We start from the raw sequence: 20,380 nt of genomic DNA on the forward strand, positions 1-20,380 counted from the left end.
TTATCGTGTGTTGTCTGTACCGGTGAGGTCTGGTGTTATCGTGTGTTGTCTGTACCAGTGAGGTCTGGTGTTATCGCGTTTTGTCTGTACCGGTGAGTTCTGGTGTTATCGTGTGTTGTCTGTACCAGTGAGGTTTGGTGTTATCCTGTGTTGTCTGTACCGGTGAGGTCTGGTGTTATCGTGTGTTGTCTGTACCGGTGAGGTCTGTTGTTATCGTGTGTTGTCTGTACCGGTGAGGTTTGGTGTTATCGTGTGTTGTCTGTACCGGTGAGTTCTGGTGTTATCGTGTGTTGTCTGTACCGGTGAGTTCTGGTGTTATCGTGTGTTGTCTGTACCAGTGAGGTTTGGTGTTATCGTGTGTTGTCTGTACCGGTGAGTTCTGGTGTTATCGTGTGTTGTCTGTACCAGTGAGGTTTGGTGTTATCACGTGTTGTCTGTACCAGTGAGGTTTGGTGTTATCACGTGTTGTCTGTACCAGTGAGGTTTGGTGTTATCACGTGTTGTCTGTACCGGTGAGGTTTGGTGTTATCACGTGTTGTCTGTACCGGTGAGGTCTGGTGTTATCACGTGTTGTCTGTACCGGTGAGGTTTGGTGTTATCACGTGTTGTCTGTACCAGTGAGGTCTGGTGTTATCGTGTGTTGTCTGTACCGGTGAGTTCTGGTGTTATCGTGTGTTGTCTGTACCGGTGAGGTCTGGTGTTATCGTGTGTTGTCTGTACCGGTGAGGTCTGGTGTTATCGTGTGTTGTCTGTACCGGTGAGGTTTGGTGTTATCCTGTGTTGTCTGTACCGGTGAGGTCTGGTGTTATCGTGTGTTGTCTGTACCGGTGAGGTTGGGTGTTATCACTTGTTGTCTGTACCAGTGAGGTTTGGTGTTATCGTGTGTTGTCTGTACCGGTGAGGTCTGGTGTTATCACTTGTTGTCTGTACCGGTGAGGTTGGGTGTTATCGTGTGTTGTCTGTACCGTTGAGTTCTGGTGTTATCGTGTGTTGTCTGTACCGGTGAGGTCTGGTGTTATCACGTGTTGTCTGTACCGGTGAGGTCTGGTGTTATCGTGTGTTGTCTGTACCGGTGAGGTTTGGTGTTATCGTGTGTTGTCTGTACCGGTGAGTTCTGGTGTTATCGTGTGTTGTCTGTACCGGTGAGGTCTGGTGTTATCGTGTGTTGTCTGTACCGGTGAGGTCTGGTGTTATCACGTGTTGTCTGTACCGGTGAGGTCTGGTGTTATCGTGTGTTGTCTGTACCGGTGAGTTCTGGTGTTATCGTGTGTTGTCTGTACCGGTGAGTTCTGGTGTTATCGTGTGTTGTCTGTACCGGTGAGTTCTGGTGTTATCGTGTGTTGTCTGTACCAGTGAGGTCTGGTGTTATCACGTTTTGTCTGTACCGGTGAGTTCTGGTGTTATCGTGTGTTGTCTGTACCGGTGAGTTCTGGTGTTATCGTGTGTTGTCTGTACCGGTGAGGTTTGGTGTTATCCTGTGTTGTCTGTACCGGTGAGGTCTGGTGTTATCGTGTGTTGTCTGTACCGGTGAGGTTGGGTGTTATCACGTGTTGTCTGTACCGGTGAGGTCTGGTGTTATCGTGTGTTGTCTGTACCGGTGAGGTTTGGTGTTATCGTGTGTTGTCTGTACCGGTGAGTTCTGGTGTTATCGTGTGTTGTCTGTACCGGTGAGGTCTGGTGTTATCGTGTGTTGTCTGTACCGGTGAGGTCTGGTGTTATCGTGTGTTGTCTGTACCAGTGAGGTCTGGTGTTATCGCGTTTTGTCTGTACCGGTGAGTTCTGGTGTTATTGTGTGTTGTCTTCAATGGCAGAGGAAAACTTGGATGGTTGTGGCATAGCTACAGTACTGGAGCATCAGGAAGTCTGTACCATAGAAATAGATTTGCTAGAATGGACATTACCTTTCAAGATAATGATATGTGGTTGGTGGACCGGTGCGGCGGCCATATTGACTGTACATCAACAGGAGAAATGGCTGTGGTCAGAGGTGCTTTGGGGCCATTTCTATGGTCTGTACTGTCCCTCAACAGGATGGAAGGAAAGAGGAAAGTCTATCAGAAATGACTAACGTTGAGTATCTGGACTGGAGAGGGAAACATCTTGATGTTATCAGGGAAACAGAAAGCCATGATAGGAGAAGGAAGTATTTTACTTTCTCCGGGAGACTAAGGATAAAGTGTATATACTGCATCAGATAAACAATTTCAACACTCTCAGCAGCACTCATCATATACATGTTTTACTCTACAAAAAGAGCTAACTAAGATAATGATTACAGCCATGATGAAATTATGGGTCTTAATTATGGTTACATTAGTGTATATCTAGATTAAATAAGCAGTTAACTAGCAATTCATATTCTTATTAACATACTGAAACACACTGTGTTACTACATATCACGCTGTCTGAAGAATTATAGCACTTTATTTTACTGTACTGTCTTCACTAGCCTTCACCTGGTGTCTAATAGGACATTTTGGCTTCAAAAACCTCTGCACACAAATGGTAACTACCTAGTACCAAATGGTGCTTGGTGAGGTTGATTTAATGAACCCCCCCCCCCATATAGTAATTCATACAGTGTAACAGTGTTTTAGTACTCGAGTACAGGAATCAGACTTGATTCAGACTCAAGTCAAGATTTTCATGACGCCAACTCGGACCAGTGGTGATTCGGACATGGACTCAACCGGTTATGACTTTGTTGTCAGAAAAATATATTTTGCATAATTCAACATACTAGCTGCAGCAGCAAATGTTACATAGCTGTATTATCTAATTAGCCTTACAACACTAATGAAAAGTAGCTTGTGAGCAGGGTTAGGGAGTAACGGATAACATGTAATCTGTTACATGTAAGGGATTACAAATAAATGGCAACTGTAATCCGTTACGTTACAAGCTAAAATATTGTAATCAGATTACAGATATTATTGAAAAACTAAATGATTACTTCGAAGATTACTTTTAAATTCAGAAAGGATGTTTTCTCAATGACATTCAAATCAGCATTGAAAAAAGGCGAAAGTTTTAATTTGTTCCACCTGAGCGAGTCTGACCACTAGTCAGAGACCACTATGATGACACACTAAATGTGTTTGATGAATCGTGGGAAAAGAGCAGGAATGGGCTTTGTAGGCTACAGTCCAAGCTATGTCTTACAATGGTGCAACTGCTGTAATCTAAAAGTAACTGAATGTAATCAGATTACGTTACTGAGGTAATCCAACAGTTACGTTACTGATTACAATTTTGGACAGGTAACTAGTAACTGTAACAGATTACATTGAGAAAGTAACTTACACTAGGGACTTGGAACTCAACTCGGACTGGAGGTTTAGTGATTTAACTACATCACTGCAGTGTAATAACCATTTCTATTACCATGTCATTTCTTAGTAAGTATGGGTATTCTATACCATGTCATTTCTTAGTAAATATGGGTAATCTATACCATGTCATTTCTTAGTAAATATGGGTATTCTATACCATGTCATTTCTTAGTAAATATGGGTATTCTATACCATGTCATTTCTTAGTAAATATGGGTAATCTATACCATGTCATTTCTTAGTAAATATGGGTATTCTATACCATGTCATTTCTTAGTAAATATGGGTCATCTATACCATGTCATTTCTTAGTAAATATGGGTAATCTATACCATGTCATTTCTTAGTAAATATGGGTAATCTATACCATGTAATTTCTTAGTAAATATGGGTCATCTATACCATGTAATTTCTTAGTAAATATGGGTCATCTATACCATGTAATTTCTTAGTAAATATGGGTAATCTTTACCATGTACTTTCTTAGTAAATATGGGTAATCTATACCATGTAATTTCTTAGTAAATATGGGTAATCTTTACCATGTACTTTCTTAGTAAATATGGGTAATCTATACCATGTAATTTCTTAGTAAATATGGGTAATCTTTACCATTTAATTTCTTAGTAAATATGGGTAATCTATACCATGTAATTTCTTAGTTAGTATGGGTATTCTATACCATGTAATTTCTTAGTAAGTATGGGTAATCTATACCATGTAATTTCTTAGTTAGTATGGGTAATCTATACCATGTAATTTCTTAGTAAATATGGGTAATCTATACCATGTAATTTCTTAGTAAATATGGGTAATCTATACCATGTCATTTGTGAGTAAGTATGGGTCATCTATACCATGTAATTTCTTAGTAAATATGGGTAATCTATACCATGTCATTTCTTAGTAAATATGGGTCATCTATACCATGTCATTTCTTAGTAAATATGGGTCATCTATACCATGTCATTTCTTAGTAAATATGGGTATTCTATACCGTGTCATTTCTTAGTAAATATGGGTAATCTATACCATGTAATTTGTGAGTAAGTATGGGTCATCTATACCATGTAATTTCTTAGTTAGTATGGGTAATCTATACCATGTAATTTCTTAGTAAATATGGGTAATCTATACCATGTAATTTCTTAGTAAATATGGGTAATCTATACCATGTCATTTCTTAGTAAATATGGGTAATCTATACCATGTCATTTCTTAGTTAGTATGGGTAATCTATACCATGTCATTTCTTAGTAAATATGGGTAATCTATACCATGTCATTTCTTAGTAAATATGGGTAATCTATACCATGTCATTTCTTAGTTAGTATGGGTAATCTATACCATGTCATTTCTTAGTTAGTATGGGTAATCTATACCATGTCATTTCTTAGTAAATATGGGTAATCTATACCATGTCATTTCTTAGTAAATATGGGTAATCTATACCATGTAATTTCTTAGTAAATATGGGTAATCTATACCATGTCATTTCTTAGTAAATATGGGTAATCTATACCATGTAATTTCTTAGTAAATATGGGTAATCTATACCATGTCATTTCTTAGTAAATATGGGTCATCTATACCATGTCATTTCTTAGTAAATATGGGTAATCTATACCATGTCATTTCTTAGTTAGTATGGGTATTCTATACCATGTCATTTCTTAGTAAATATGGGTAATCTATACCATGTCATTTCTTAGTAAATATGGGTAATCTATACCATGTCATTTCTTAGTAAATATGGGTAATCTATACCATGTCATTTCTTAGTAAATATGGGTAATCTATACCATGTCATTTCTTAGTAAATATGGGTCATCTATACCATGTCATTTCTTAGTAAATATGGGTAATCTATACCATGTCATTTCTTAGTAAATATGGGTCATCTATACCATGTCATTTCTTAGTAAATATGGGTAATCTATACCATGTCATTTCTTAGTAAATATGGGTAATCTATACCATGTCATTTCTTAGTAAATATGGGTAATCTATACCATGTCATTTCTTAGTAAATATGGGTCATCTATACCATGTCATTTCTTAGTAAATATGGGTATTCTATACCATGTCATTTCTTAGTAAATATGGGTCATCTATACCATGTCATTTCTTAGTAAATATGGGTATTCTATACCATGTCATTTCTTAGTAAATATGGGTAATCTATACCATGTCATTTCTTAGTAAATATGGGTATTCTATACCATGTCATTTCTTAGTAAATATGGGTAATCTATACCATGTCATTTCTTAATAAATATGGGTATTCTATACCATGTCATTTCTTAGTAAATATGGGTAATCTATATATCATGAAATAAAGTGTAACCAGAAAGACATCCCAAACTGAACCATTGTCTGAAGATGCAACGATAAGAGCACAGCTAGAAATAGCCTGGGTACCAGACCTGTTTGTGCTATCCTTCCACTACTGGCATATGACAAGGAGTGGCAAGGACTGGAATGATGGCACAAACAGGTCTGGTACACAGGCTAAGCGAGGACCTAGTCACCGCCCCACATCCTACTCACCTGAGCGAGCCGTCTTTATATTGACCGACTGGAAGCCTCCGTTGAGGGCTGATGAGTCGATGATGTCAGAGTCAAAGTCCCGGTGGGTTTTCCGGTAGACGAAGAGCGCCACGATGACGGAGATGACCAGACACATTATGACAGCGATGACGATGCCTACGTAGAGCGCCATGTTTTCTGTGCTGGGGGCCGCTGTGACAGAGACACAGAGAGGGAGGGACACAATGAGAACCTGGGGAGGTTTAAATTAAACCTGATTCCTACTACAAGGCTGAACTAGGGCTGTCTTGGTCGACTGAGAGTAATCTGTTCGATCAACCAATCGATTGGTTGAAATATTATAACATGCATTTCTCCATATATAGACACACTCTATGTGTTTGAATTAAATCAAATATATGTAGGATACTTTGCCTGATGCTTTAAGCACTGCAATTAAAAATGAAGACACACAAATTACTAAAGAGGGAGCCATAGACCAATATAGTCTAATCAAAAGAAAAAAACCTGTTCCCTACCCGACCCTCCTCCTCCTCCCGATGCCCGCTGCTGATGGCTTCCACACATTCTGCCAAGTTGCCCGTAATAAGTAGCGGTCGGCGACCTTTTCCATTCGGAGTGCCAAGTTATCCTACCATTTCTACTGATCTGCATGCCAGTTATGATCTTCATATGCTTTTTTCGTGGAACAGTTTAATTTCATTCATAATAAAGTCTTCATATCTCAAAATCAATGTCATGTGATTAATCAAAAGTATATCTAATTAAAATGATACAAATCTAAAAGTAATAAAAACATTGCAGCCCACAGTTAGAAAACATCTTGATAAAAATAAATATCCTGTAAATCACGTTGGCTATGCATGGCCTGTCTGCAAGGCATTTGAGACAACGTATCAACTATTAGCTCTACTCTATTTGCTCAAGGGATAACATGTAATCAGCTAGGCCTTTTTCATTTCCACCTGATCAGAGAATGACATTTCTTCCCCCTTTCACGCTGAGTGGTTATCGAAAGGGAGAGAGCTGGAAAGATGTTTCCAATAGGATACGTTGAGGAACTATTGTCATTCTCAGTGGATGTAAAAACAGACTTATTTGACTTGGTTTTTGAGGTGAAGAAAAAATGACTTTGAGAAGCTCCACAGAGATGGTGAGTTACGACAATCAGAAACAGTATCAGATCCCGAAATGGGAACATTTATAGGCCTACATTTGCACACAGGCCAGGTAGACTAGTCCTAGTTCTATGTGTAATCAGGTGCGTGTACTTACTCAGGAATGACAGGAGCCTTCAAACAAAAGACACTTAATAAATTGACAACTTATAAATGGAATTAAATAGTGTATCCTAGGTTGTGCACTGTGCAAACAACGTGTCCACTCCTACAATGACAACGGTAAGACTGTAATAATATATTGAATGCATTAACAGAAATTACCATAACCATACAAACATTGTAGATTAGAAATTATAGTAATTAACAGTAAATGTGATACTGGTGTGTCATCCCCAAGGCCTTCACAATGGATTAGTCCACTCAGACAGGTGTCTTGTGTTCCATAATTTTGTAAAAATATATTTGCCACTGCTCGACTAAAAAGATCTCAGTCGATCTACAGCCTTTTGACCAATCAATCGACCAGTCGACTAAATGGGGTCAGCCCTGGGCTGAACCGAACGTACTGTGCTGGCTTGGACATGATCTGTTCACATTGTCTTTTCCAGCACGGTTCCAGCCACTGTGGTGGATGGATTGCGTAACAGGCAGCACAGTACAGCTCGGTTCAGCTCGGATTGTCTCAGCAGTGTGAAAATGTTATTAGAATTTGCAGCATTTCATTTCTCGCAATGGAGATGTCACTGTAGGCAAACATGACTGGGCAGGTCAGCGCCAGCATTACAGACAGGAAGCCAAAGTCAACAGGCAAGGATTTATTTCAAACTGTTAGAATAGATTAGCAACAGTTGCTAATTTGAATAAACATACACACACACCTATCACACGAGACACACTCCTTTATTTAATGAGGCTATGAATGATTTCACGAGAACCCTGACATCTTTCCTTAATTTCACCAAAATATTTGCAACAGCACTAGGCTTCATTCAAAACAAATCTCCCTCCTCTCCTGTATCCCATTTCCCCATAACATGGTGGAGACGAGCACTTGAGAGTTTCACTTTCGGTTTTGGTCCACTAGCTTCAAACAGCTGTAAAAACGACATTTGTAGTTATTGAAAATATTTAGATTTAAGTCAAATGTATTTGCACCAAAGAAAACAAGTGATAGACAACAATACAGAGGCTTATAAGAAAACCACACCACAAAGAAAAACAATATACAATATATAAAGTAAAAAAATATATAAAGATTTGTTAAAACAGATAACACAACCTTCTGATTATAAACTAATTGATCAGTAATCATGAAAAAAAGAATATTTGTTTTGGTTAAATGTGTGTGTGCATGTGAGTGTGGGAGAGTCTATATGAAGGAGATTACTGGGTAGTTTGGTTCATCAGGCTGACCCCCAGTCTTCATGGAGGAGATTACTGGGTAGTTTGGTTCATCAGGCTGACCCCCAGTCTTCATGGAGGAGATTACTGGGTAGTTTGGTTCATCAGGCTGACCCCCAGTCTTCATGGAGGAGATTACTGGGTAGTTTGGTTCATCAGGCTGACCGCCAGTCTTCATGGAGGAGATTACTAAGTAGTTTGGTTCATCTGGCTGACCCCCAGTCTTCATGGAGGAGATTACTGGGTAGTTTGGTTCATCAGGCTGACCCCCAGTCTTCATGGAGGAGATTACTGGCTAGTTTGGTTCATCAGGCTGACCACCAGTCTTCATGGAGGAGATTACTGGGTAGTTTGGTTCATCAGGCTGACCCCCAGTCTTCATGGAGGAGATTACTGAGTAGTTTGGTTCATCAGGATGACCCCCAGTCTTCATGGAGGAGATTACTGGGAAGTTTGGTTCATCAGGCTGACCCCCAGTCTTCATGGAGGAGATTACTGGGTAGTTTGGTTCATCAGGATGACCCCCAGTCTTCATGGAGGAGATTACTGGGAAGTTTGGTTCATCAGGCTGACCCCCAGTCTTCATGGAGGAGATTACTGGGTAGTTTGGTTCATCAGGCTGACCCCCAGTCTTCATGGAGGAGATTACTGGGTAGTTTGGTTCATCAGGCTGACCCCCAGTCTTCATGGAGGAGATTACTGGGTAGTTTGGTTCATCAGGCGGACCCCCAGTCTTCATGGAGGAGATTACTGGGTAGTTTGGTTCATCAGGCTGACCACCAGTCTTCATGGAGGAGATTACTGGGTAGTTTGGTTCATCAGGCTGACCCCCAGTCTTCATGGAGGAGATTACTGGGTAGTTTGGTTCATCAGGCTGACCCCCAGTCTTCATGGAGGAGATTACTGGGTAGTTTGGTTCATCAGGCTGACCACCAGTCTTCATGGAGGAGATTACTGGGTAGTTTGGTTCATCAGGCTGACCCCCAGTCTTCATGGAGGAGATTACTGGGTAGTTTGGTTCATCAGGCTGACCCCCAGTCTTCATGGAGGAGATTACTGGGTAGTTTGGTTCATCAGGCTGACCACCAGTCTTCATGGAGGAGATTACTGGGTAGTTTGGTTCATCAGGCTGACCCCCAGTCTTCATGGAGGAGATTACTGGGTAGTTTGGTTCATCAGGCTGACCCCCAGTCTTCATGGAGGAGATTACTGGGTAGTTTGGTTCATCAGGCTGACCACTAGTCTTCATGGAGGAGATTACTCTGTAGTTTGGTTCATCAAGCTGATCCCCAGTCTTCATGGATGAGATTACTGGGTAGTTTGGTTAATCAGGCTGACCCCCAGTCTGACCCCCAGTCTTCGCTTGAAGTTATTGATGGATGATGATGATGATGATGTTTTGGCAATGTGAAGATATGAATTCCAGAGTATGGTACCTCTGTATATGTTAGGGAATTGACTATTTGAGGTGCGGCAGTGGGGAGGGTGAAGGTTATCGTAATGTCTTGTATGTTGAACAGACAGATTTCAGAATTAACCTGGAATAATCCATTGAAGGGTTTAGGTAAACTGTCTCGGCGGTATGAGTATTTGTAGATGAAAGTGCATAATTGCCGAACATTAATGTGGTAAAGAGACAAGATAGAGTTTCTTAAACAAAGGTGCAGATGGAGCCAGGTAATTAGAGGCAGGTGACTAGTTTTGCAAATGTTTTTTGTATGATGAGTAATTTGTGTAGGTAGGAGGCATATGTACTGGCCCAGCCAATACTACAGTAACTAATATATGTGTAAATTAAGCTATAGTATCGAGATAGGAAGCAAGCCTGATCATCTTTCTGATGATACCAACAGATATCATCACTGTGCTGCAGACAAATTGAACAGGATCTTTACGGATAACTCTTCATCAAATAGAACTTGTTCCATTTCATTCCCACCAATTAAGATTCTGGCCATTTTTTTGTATACAATATTTCTTATTATTACTAGTGATTAGAATGAATTTACATTTAAAGATCATTTGTTTATCTAGAACCATTGAGAAGATTTGGCAATGCCTGAGTTGGCTTCTTTAATTTGTGAATAAAAAGTGTGAAAATCTAATTGGTATCATCAGCAAAGAGAACGGGAAGTACGGTAGAAGACCCAGCAGCAAGGCCATAGATATATATTAAAAATAACAAAGGTCCAATTATCGAACCGTGTGGCACTCCACAGGACATCTTAGCTCTGGTAGATGCACAGCCGTTTGCATAAACACATTGTTCTCTATCATAAACATAACTATATAACCAATTATATGTATAATCATGAAAACCGTAATAATACAATTTAGAAAGTAATATTTAATGATCAAAGGCTTTGGATAAATCTAAAAAGATGCCAAGAGTGTATTCATTGTTGTTCAGGGCTGTAAAGATTTTATCTACAAGTTGCAAAAGAGCCATATCTATGAAGTAGTTTTTTACGAAATCCATACATTTTTTGTAGTACAGATATTGGCCAATAATCTGTAAAAGATATTGGATCCCCAGATTCATAAAGTGAGATAACTTTAGCCATTTTTTTTATTTTTAGGAACAGTACCAGTGTCACGCCCTGACCTAAGAGAGCTTTTTATGTCTCTATTTTGGTTTGGTCAGGGTGTGATTTGGGCGTGATTACAGAGAGGAACCCACATTCACAAAAAAAATGAAATTGACATGAAATAACACCAGGATCACTATAGGTCTTATTTCCAACAACACATTGATATGGGATAGTTGTACATGTATTTTTCTCAGTCAACTGTTGATTGATGATCTTACAAGTTGACTTTATATTATTTAATGATTCTTGGAATTTGTTAGTATTTTGGGGAATATCCAAAGTAGGTGAGTACATTTGTTCTTATACTTTTTGTAATTTGTAGAATTCAGGATAGAGGGATTTGTGAGACTTTTTATACTACTTGAGACTGGTTATAAACCAAGGTTTCCAAAACCCTTCTGCTGCTCTCTTACATGATTTAACTAAGGGAAAGCGGTGGTGACATACAGAATTGAAATATGTATTAAAAAAAGAGTAAGCAGACATGTACCCTACTCCTCCCACTCTTGATGTTCTACAGCGGTGAACAGCATTATACGGAGACATGTCATAAAGCGTGGTTGTCTCTTCAGTCAACCATGTTTCTGAAATGGCAACAATGGAACATTCTGAGAGAAGACAGATAATGAACAAGGTTTTTTTTTTTTTTTAGGAAGACTGCGAACGTTCAAATTAAAAAGTAGAAAATAAGCTTGTCTTGGAATTAATTAGATAAACAATTGAACAACCTGTATAGCAGTTTAACATTATAGTAATCACAAGTGATACTCGTCTCTGGTCAATTTCAGGAAACTTGAATCTGGATCAACAATCATTATATGTATTGTTCACTTCATGAATTCATGAATATCTCACGGGTTGAAGACCATGTTACCAGGGTTGATTTCCTGCCCAACTAAGAGAGATACAGAGTGGGAATCATCCGGAGAGTGGAACAGAAACATAGAAGTGTATGCCTCACATATCCAATACAACCACACATTTGTGTTAGTTATATCAATAGGGGGGCACTTCCTGTGGAATGCACATTGACACAGTCCACGTAACACCACTGAAGACTTCAGAGAGTTATGACATTTAGAGCAATGTGTGTTTTTGGTCACCAGGTTAGGTGAAACACATGAACAAAGTAGAGTAAATGTGTGTGTGTGTGAAATCAGTGGACTATAGCTGAGTCATTTGCCATAGGCCTACGAGAGGGGAGTGAACGACCAGCTGATCATACTTCAGCTATGCGATGTTGCCTTTCTTTCGTTCTTCAATTAGTCGTGGCAGCAGTTCCTTTCTTTTGAGGCAAACCTTTTTGGAGAAGTCTTCATTGATGAAGATTTTGATTCTCTTCATGCACTTGGCTCTCCTGAAAATCTCCTCCTCGTCTTTGAACCTGAGCAGTTTCACCACTATAGATCTGGGCCGTCCATCAGGGAAGAAAGTGCCATTCCTATTCACCCTCTCCATCTCAATGAGTTTAGGATCCAGTTTGAGTTGATCTGCCAGGAGTTTTGTCTTTACATCCTCAATTCCATCCATTAAAATGTTATTGTGCCTCGATTGGTTTTCGATCTACGCTCCTTTGGAAGAGTGTTTGTTAAAGGGTTGTTTGGAAGATAAATCCTCAGACATGGTGTTGTTTGGAAGATTGCTAAATCCTCAGACATGGTTTTGAATGAGGTCTGGCTGGTGACATTCCCACCCTTCAGCTCCTCCACCTCCGACTTCGTAACAAACTGTGTTTAAATCATCAAGCCTTTTGTTCCTCTTCTGCATTGAGCTTGTTGTGAACTAAAATGAGTTCGCAAACACAACCCACACCCCACCTCCTGAAATGAAGTGCCGCCAGTGAAACGGCAAACACGCACAGGAAACAGACTTGATCACACATGCACCACTACTATAAATAGAGAGAAGGCGGAGGACTTACTCACTGTATGTATCCTGGCTGAACTTGACTAAACGAGTGGGAAATCACCAACTCGCAAGTTACTCCTAGCAGTTTGCAGGGCAGTAAACCAAAAACACTGGTCAAAGATGCTTGGGAGAGACAGTGGTAGGAGCATTTGCTTACCCACCGAACGAGCACTGTGAACTTCTACTCATAGATGGTACAATGATTCGCTACTCTATTCAGTGTTTGTTCTCTCACATGAACTGAAACAGAGCTAACAGTGTAGAATTTTAGCAACCAGAAAATGACAGGTCAATTTCTACATTGGCCACTTGACCCAATTTCCACTAGATAACACAGCCACAAACTCAAAACAGCTTTCCCATTTTGACAACAGATAGCCGCTCCTGCTGGAGAAGTCAAGAGGTGAATATCACAGCCAATCACAACACTGCGGGATAAGTAATACTGTAAAACACTATCGTTCCACTATTACTGCAGATATATTATGGACATTTTCTGAAATTACAATACAAATGAATCCTATGTGTAGCACCTTTAATAGGCCTGAAAATGTCCAAAAGTGACATTTTCATACACAAGTTTTATATCAAACCGAGGCAGACACATAAAGTTTTTATAGATGGGTTGACTGAGCTGCTAAATGGGTGGCTAAAAGGCTTCAAAGGACTCAGCGGAGAACATGACCAGAATACATGGCTGAGCATCAAGGAGGAAACACATGTCTAGTACAAGCGACATTTCAAACATGTTTAGTTATGCCACTTGTCTCTTCATCTATGGCGTTTTCAGTAAGGCTAGATTTTGTCTGCAGTTATTGGTATGAAGAAAGGGAACAAGAAACACTCAGTCATAAAGTCAAATCTGTCATACAGGCAGGATTTCATCACAATATTGACAATAACCCAGATCATAGATCTTAAAATTGCAACTGAGATTTACACAAGGGGCACTGATAACCTCCAGTCACTAGAGGGAGATATAAACCACATTTGTTCCCGCTGGATCTTGGGTCAGTTTTGTATTTCACCCACTAATGGCTAAGATACGGTTTGGGGAAGCTGATCCAAGATCTATACCTAGGGGAAACTTCACCCCAGAGCCCTGGAACCATTATGGAAACTAGACACCGTTAAGATCTCACCTGAATAGGAAGAAGGGCAGAGAGACACTAACTCTACCTCCTATCATGTTACAGATGATATTTGACATATTAACTATATATTAACTATATAGCTACGACTTAGTCTGTTCAATTCTTAATCTCAGTGACAACAATAGTTCCTAGTTGAGTGTACATACACTATATATCAGTGGTTCTCAACTGGTTTTAGCTCGTTGCCCAAATTGAACCAGGTTGTCTGACTCGTGACCCAATTTTCGCATCGCAAAAATTAATTGCCAAAATACAACCTGTAAAACTATTTTTAATACTATATTGACAGTAAATGTAGCAATTATATGACACGGTACATATACCATATGCTGTTGTGATAGCCTGGGCTATATTCCCTACATATACTATATAATGTTGAGATAGCCTGGGCTATATTCCCTACATATACTATATACTGTTGTGATAGCCTGGGCTATATTCCCTACATATACTATATAATGTTGAGATAGCCTGGGCTATATTCCCTACATATACTATATAATGTTGTGATAGCCTGGGCTATATTCCCTACATATACTATGTAATGTTGTGATAGCCTGGGCTATATTCCCTACATATACTATATAATGTTGAGATAGCCTGGGCTATATTCCCTACATATTCTATATAATGATGTGATAGCCTGGGCTATATTCCCTACATATACTATTTAATGTTGTGATAGCCTGGGCTATATTACCTACATATACTATATAATGTTGTGATAGCCTGGGCTATATTCCCTACATATACTATATAATGTTGTGATAGCCTGGGCTATATTCCCTACATATACTATTTAATGTTGTGATAGCCTGGGCTATATTACCTACATATACTATATAATGTTGAGATAGCCTGGGCTATATTCCCTACATATACTATATAATGTTGTGATAGCCTGGGCTATATTACCTACATATACTATATAATGTTGAGATAGCCTGGGCTATATTCCCTACATATACTATATAATGTTGAGATAGCCTGGGCTATATTCCCTACATATACTATGTAATGTTGTGATAGCCTGGGCTATATTCCCTACATATACTATATAATGATGTGATAGCCTGGGCTATATTCCCTACATATACTATTTAATGTTGTGATAGCCTGGGCTATATTACCTACATATACTATATAATGTTGAGATAGCCTGGGCTATATTCCCTGCACTCGGTTCCTTTATCTCTGGTGTCAGAATTATAACTTGTTAAAAGTCATTATTTCTCCCTCTACTGCAGCCTCTGCACCAGGCAGAAATATCTGACCCCCCAACAGCCTTCACTGTCCTGCTATACTTCCCCTAGGTACAAATCTAGCATCAGCTTCCCCTCCCGCAATCCTAACCTTAACCATCAGTGGGGAGATACTAAACTGTCCTCCATCCTACAGCAACTGTCCTATACTGTCAAAACCATTAATGTCTCCTAGACCTGATCACATGTGGCGTGTCAACAATAGTCCACTGGGTTCTCCTCTAAATTGGATCTGGATTAAACATCTATCTTCTCTCAATCACGAATTTTCCATTGTTGCCCTTTCAGAAACATGGTTGACTGACGAGACAGTCCAGTAGACGAAATCCCACTGACTGGGTTGATCAATCATGTGTGAGGGGGACGCTCCATCTTCAACATTTGTTCTTTCTGACAGTCGCTGGGAGCTAGATCCACCACACACAAACACACGTCAGGCTTTGTGCATGCAGGGTGGAGGGACGGAAACACTGTCATGAACGAGTCATGAGATCAGATTGATCCCATCGACCAAGCCTTGCCTCTAATTAAGACACTATGCAGATGGCTTATGCACAGCCAGTGGGGCTGAGGGTAACAAGGTCTGATTACCTGGCAACCTCTGCTGCCCCTGAGGGTAGCACGTACACGCCACGGAAGCAACGGCTCTGGGTCTCAATCCCCCCTCTATTGATTACTGGACTTTTCTTTCTGTCCCGCTAGGCAGATTGAGACAAGGGAAGCTAACGCAGCTAGCTGCAAGTACCTGATCTGCATCCAGACTAGCTCTGAAGTGGACGTAGGTAGCTACACAAACTGGAGGGAGAGAGAGTGCTGGCTTCTGTCAGGGTAATCCCCATTGGCTAATCCCAGCATTGATACCAGAGGTGAAGCAAATACTTTCATGTGGGTCACTGAATAATGAGGAGTGAATTTGTATGACTTGGAAGGCACCAGCACACCCCTAGCAACATCTATCTCCCATCTCTGACACCTCTAGCAACATCTAGCTCAAAGCTCTGACACCCCTAGCAACATCTAGCTCACATCTCTGACACCCCTAGCAACATCTAGCTCCCATCTCTGACACCCCTAGCAACATCTAGCTCAAAGCTCTGACACCCCTAGCAACATCTAGCTCACATCTCTGACACCCCTAGCAACATCTAGCTCCCATCTCTGACACCCCTAGCAACATCTATCTCCCATCTCTGACACCTCTAGCAACATCTAGCTCAAAGCTCTGACACCCCTAGCAACATCTAGCTCACATCTCTGACACCCCTAGCAACATCTAGCTCACATCTCTGACACCCCTAGCAACATCTAGCTCCCATCTCTGACACCTCTAGCAACATCTAGGTCTTACCTGACACTGCTACTAACATCTAGGTCCTATCTGACACCCCTAGCAACATCTAGGTCTTACCTGACACCGCTACTAACATCTAGGTCCTATCTGACACCCCTAGCAACATCTAGGTCCTATCTGACACCCCTAGCAACATCTAGCTCCCATCTCTGACACCCCTAGCAACATCTATCTCCCATCTCTGACACCTCTAGCAACATCTAGGTCTTACCTGACACCGCTACTAACATCTAGGTCCTATCTGACACCTCTAGCAACATCTAGGTCTTACCTGACACCTCTAGCAACATCCAGGTCCTATCTGACACCCCTAGCAACATCTAGCGCCCATCTCTGACCCCCCTAGCAAAATCTAGCTCCTAACACCCTGCCAACATTTGGCTCCTTTCGTAGGTTTACTGCTGTGAGTATGACATCCTGTATATATAATTTCTACATTTGAGTCATTTTTGACATTCTTACAATCAGTGCATTCAACTAAGGTAGGTCAGACAATCACATCACAGTAATTGGCAATACAACTGTTGTCAAAAAGAGAAGCTATTTCTGAAATCAGTGCTAGCAAGAAAGATAAATGAGAAAATATTGCTAATCTCTTCTGAAAAATGAATTTCCTTTAAAGCTGGTTTAGTGAAAAGCTAGCTAAATGAGTGTATCTAGTTGACACTGTAGCCTAGGTCTTAATGGGTTACTGAATTAATAGTGAGGGGACGCATCCTTGACTTATTAAATACTGACTACTATACATGTTACTGTATTACTGTACATGTTACTGTATTACTGAACATATTACTGTATTACTGTACATGTTACTGTATTACTGTGCATGTTACTGTATTACTGTACATGTTACCATACATGTTACTGTATTACTGTACATGTTACCGTACATGTTACTGTATTACTGTACATGTTACCGTACATGTTACTGTATTGCTGTACATGTTACCGTACATGTTACTGTATTGCTGTACATGTTACTGTATTACAGTACACATTACCGTACATGTTACTGTATTACTGTACATGTTACTGTACATGTTACTGTATTACTGTACATGTTACCGTACATGTTACTGTATTACTGTACATGTTCCTGTATCACTGCACAGGTTACCGTATATGGTACGGTATCACTGTACATGTTACTGTATTACTGAACATGTTACTGTATTACTGAACATGTTACTGTGCCACTGTACATGTTACTGTATTACTGTACATGTTACTGTACATTTTACTGTATTACTGTACATGTCACTGTACATGTTACTGTATTACTGTACATGTTACTGTATTACTGTACATATTACTGTATTACTGTACATCTTACTGTATATGTTACTGTATTACTGAACATGTTACTGTACATGTTACTGTATTACTGTACATGTCACTGTATTACTGAACATGTTAATGAACATGCTACTGTATTACTGCACATGTTACTGTATTACTGTACATGTTACTGTACATGTTACTGTATTGCGGTACATGTTACTGTAATGTTGTACATGTTATATAAAATGAGTAATTCGAACTTAAAAACTGTTTGACTTTATACTATTATATATATTATACTATGTATTATGTTATATACAATGTGACATATTTCCTTCATGACACAAATACCTAAATAGTGGTAGAATAAAGATGGTCTGGAACATCTCATCCTATAGTACAATGCTCTCCCACATCCCATCCACCTCCCTACAGTTATTTCACATATATCTCCCCGCTTTGATGATAAAACTAGGAGCCACAAATCGCCAGAGTCAGGATGTTTAACTTAGATTAATAGATGTCTTTGAACATGAAAAGAAAATGAGAACAAATTATCTGGCAATGAAATCCTGAGAATGATTATTATGTTTAATATATACGCTCATAGAGTCCTAGAGTAAAACTCTCTCACACATCAAGATGAGGAGGCTGTAATAGCGCAGAGAGACTGGGACCTCTCTGACACTAGAGACCAGTATACTGGGGCTGAGTGGAGAAGGAGACACTAGAGACCAGTATAGTGGAGCTGACTGGAGGAGGAGGCACTAGGAGAATCATCAAGGAGGGGAACACTGTAACCTTAAGGAATAGGTGGTATGGCATGACATAGGGGGGAAAACTCAAGAGGACCCAAATCAATCAACAAAATAAGAGAGGGGGGGGAGAGGGGGAAGGGAAAACAAAAAAAGACACCAACTCACATGAAAATCCCAAATCACTGTCGGCATTAGGCTCAGTGGACAGCTGATATAATGAACCTTGAGGGGGAGAAAAGGGGGGGGAGGGCACGGTGAAATCAACATCAAACCAAATGGAACAAAACTAAAGAGCAACAAAAAAGAAGAAAATCTAAATGGTCACCTGTCACTGAAAATGTAAACATATACACTACCTTTCAAAAGTTTGGGGTCACCTAGAAATTATCTTGTTTTTCTAAGAAGAGCAAATTTGTTGTCCATTAAAATAACATCAAATTGATCAGAAATACAGTGTAGACATTGTTAATGTTGTAAATGACTAATGTAGCTGGAAACGGCAGATTTTTTATGGAATAGCTACATATGCTTACAGAGGCCCATTATCAGCAACCACCACTCCTGTGTTCCAATGGCGCGTTAGCTAATCCAAGTTTATAATTTCAAAAGGCGAATTAATCATTAGAAAACATATTTGCAAAAGGGTTATTAGCACAGCTGAAAACTGTTGTTCTGATTAAAGAAGCAATAAAACTGGCCTTCTTTAGACTCGTTGAGTATCTGGAGCATCAGCATTTGTGGGTTCGATTACAGGCTCAAAACGGCAAGAAACAAAGAACTTTCTTCTGAAACTCGTCAGTCTATTCTTGTTCTGAGAAATGAAGGCTATTCCATGCGAGAAATTGCCAAGAAACTGAAGATCTCGTACAACGCTGTGTACTACTCCCTTCACAGAACAGCGCAAACTGTCTATAACCAGAATAGAAAGAGGAGTGGGAGGCCCCGGTGCACAACTGAGCAAGAGGACAAGTACATTAGAGTGTCTAGTTTGAGAAACAGACCCCTCACAAATCCTCAACTGGCAGCTTCATTAAATAGTACCCGCAAAACACCAGTCTCAACGTCAACAGTGAAGAGGCGACACCGGGATGCTGGCCATCTAGGCAGAGTTGCAAAGAAAAAGCCATATCTCAGACTGGCCAATAAAAATAAAAGATTAAGATGGACAAAAGAACACAGACACTGGACAGAGGAACTCTGCCTAGAAGTCCAGCATCCCGGAGTGGCCTCTTAACTGTTGACATTGAGACTGGTGTTTTGCGGGTACTATTTAATGAAGCTGCCAGTTGAAGACTTGTGGGGCATCTGTTTCTCAAACTAGGCACTCTTGCTCAGTTGTGCACCCGGGCCTCCCACTCCTCTTTCTATTCTGATCCCAACCCTTAATGTGACAATACACTTTCAAATCAAAGTTTGTTCTTGTCCCATTGCGCACTAGCGACTCCTGTGGCGGGCCGGGCGCAATGCACGCTGACACGGTCCCCAGGTGTACAGTGTTTCCTCCGACACATTGGTGCGGCTGGCTTCCAGGTTAAGCGGGCATTGTGGTAAGAAGCAGTGAGGCTTGGCCGGGTTGTGTTTCGGAGGATGCACGAATTTCGACCTTCGCCTCTCCCGAGTCCGTACGGAAGTTGACGCGAAGAGACAAGACTGTAACTACCAATTGGATA

General features: G+C 40.2%; 1 protein-coding gene across 2 annotated transcripts in view; it reads right to left on the bottom strand.

Annotated features, from left to right (window-relative positions):
- si:ch73-72b7.1 (netrin receptor UNC5C) overlaps positions 1 to 20,380 on the bottom strand; it is a 292,685-nt gene that overhangs the window by 44,734 nt on the left and 227,571 nt on the right. The window contains exons 8-9 of one of the 2 annotated variants that reach the window (XM_038987844.1): positions 18,876 to 18,932; positions 5,884 to 6,075 (exon numbers count right to left, since the gene is read on the bottom strand). In XM_038987844.1, coding sequence (XP_038843772.1) covers positions 5,884 to 6,075; positions 18,876 to 18,932 — 249 coding nt within the window. The remainder of the gene's footprint in view (positions 1 to 5,883; positions 6,076 to 18,875; positions 18,933 to 20,380) is intronic. The other variant, XM_038988248.1, reaches the window with a different exon arrangement.

This window comes from Salvelinus namaycush, chromosome 1, assembly GCF_016432855.1.
Source record: "Salvelinus namaycush isolate Seneca chromosome 1, SaNama_1.0, whole genome shotgun sequence".
In the NCBI taxonomy this organism is placed as follows: Eukaryota; Metazoa; Chordata; class Actinopteri; order Salmoniformes; family Salmonidae; genus Salvelinus; species Salvelinus namaycush.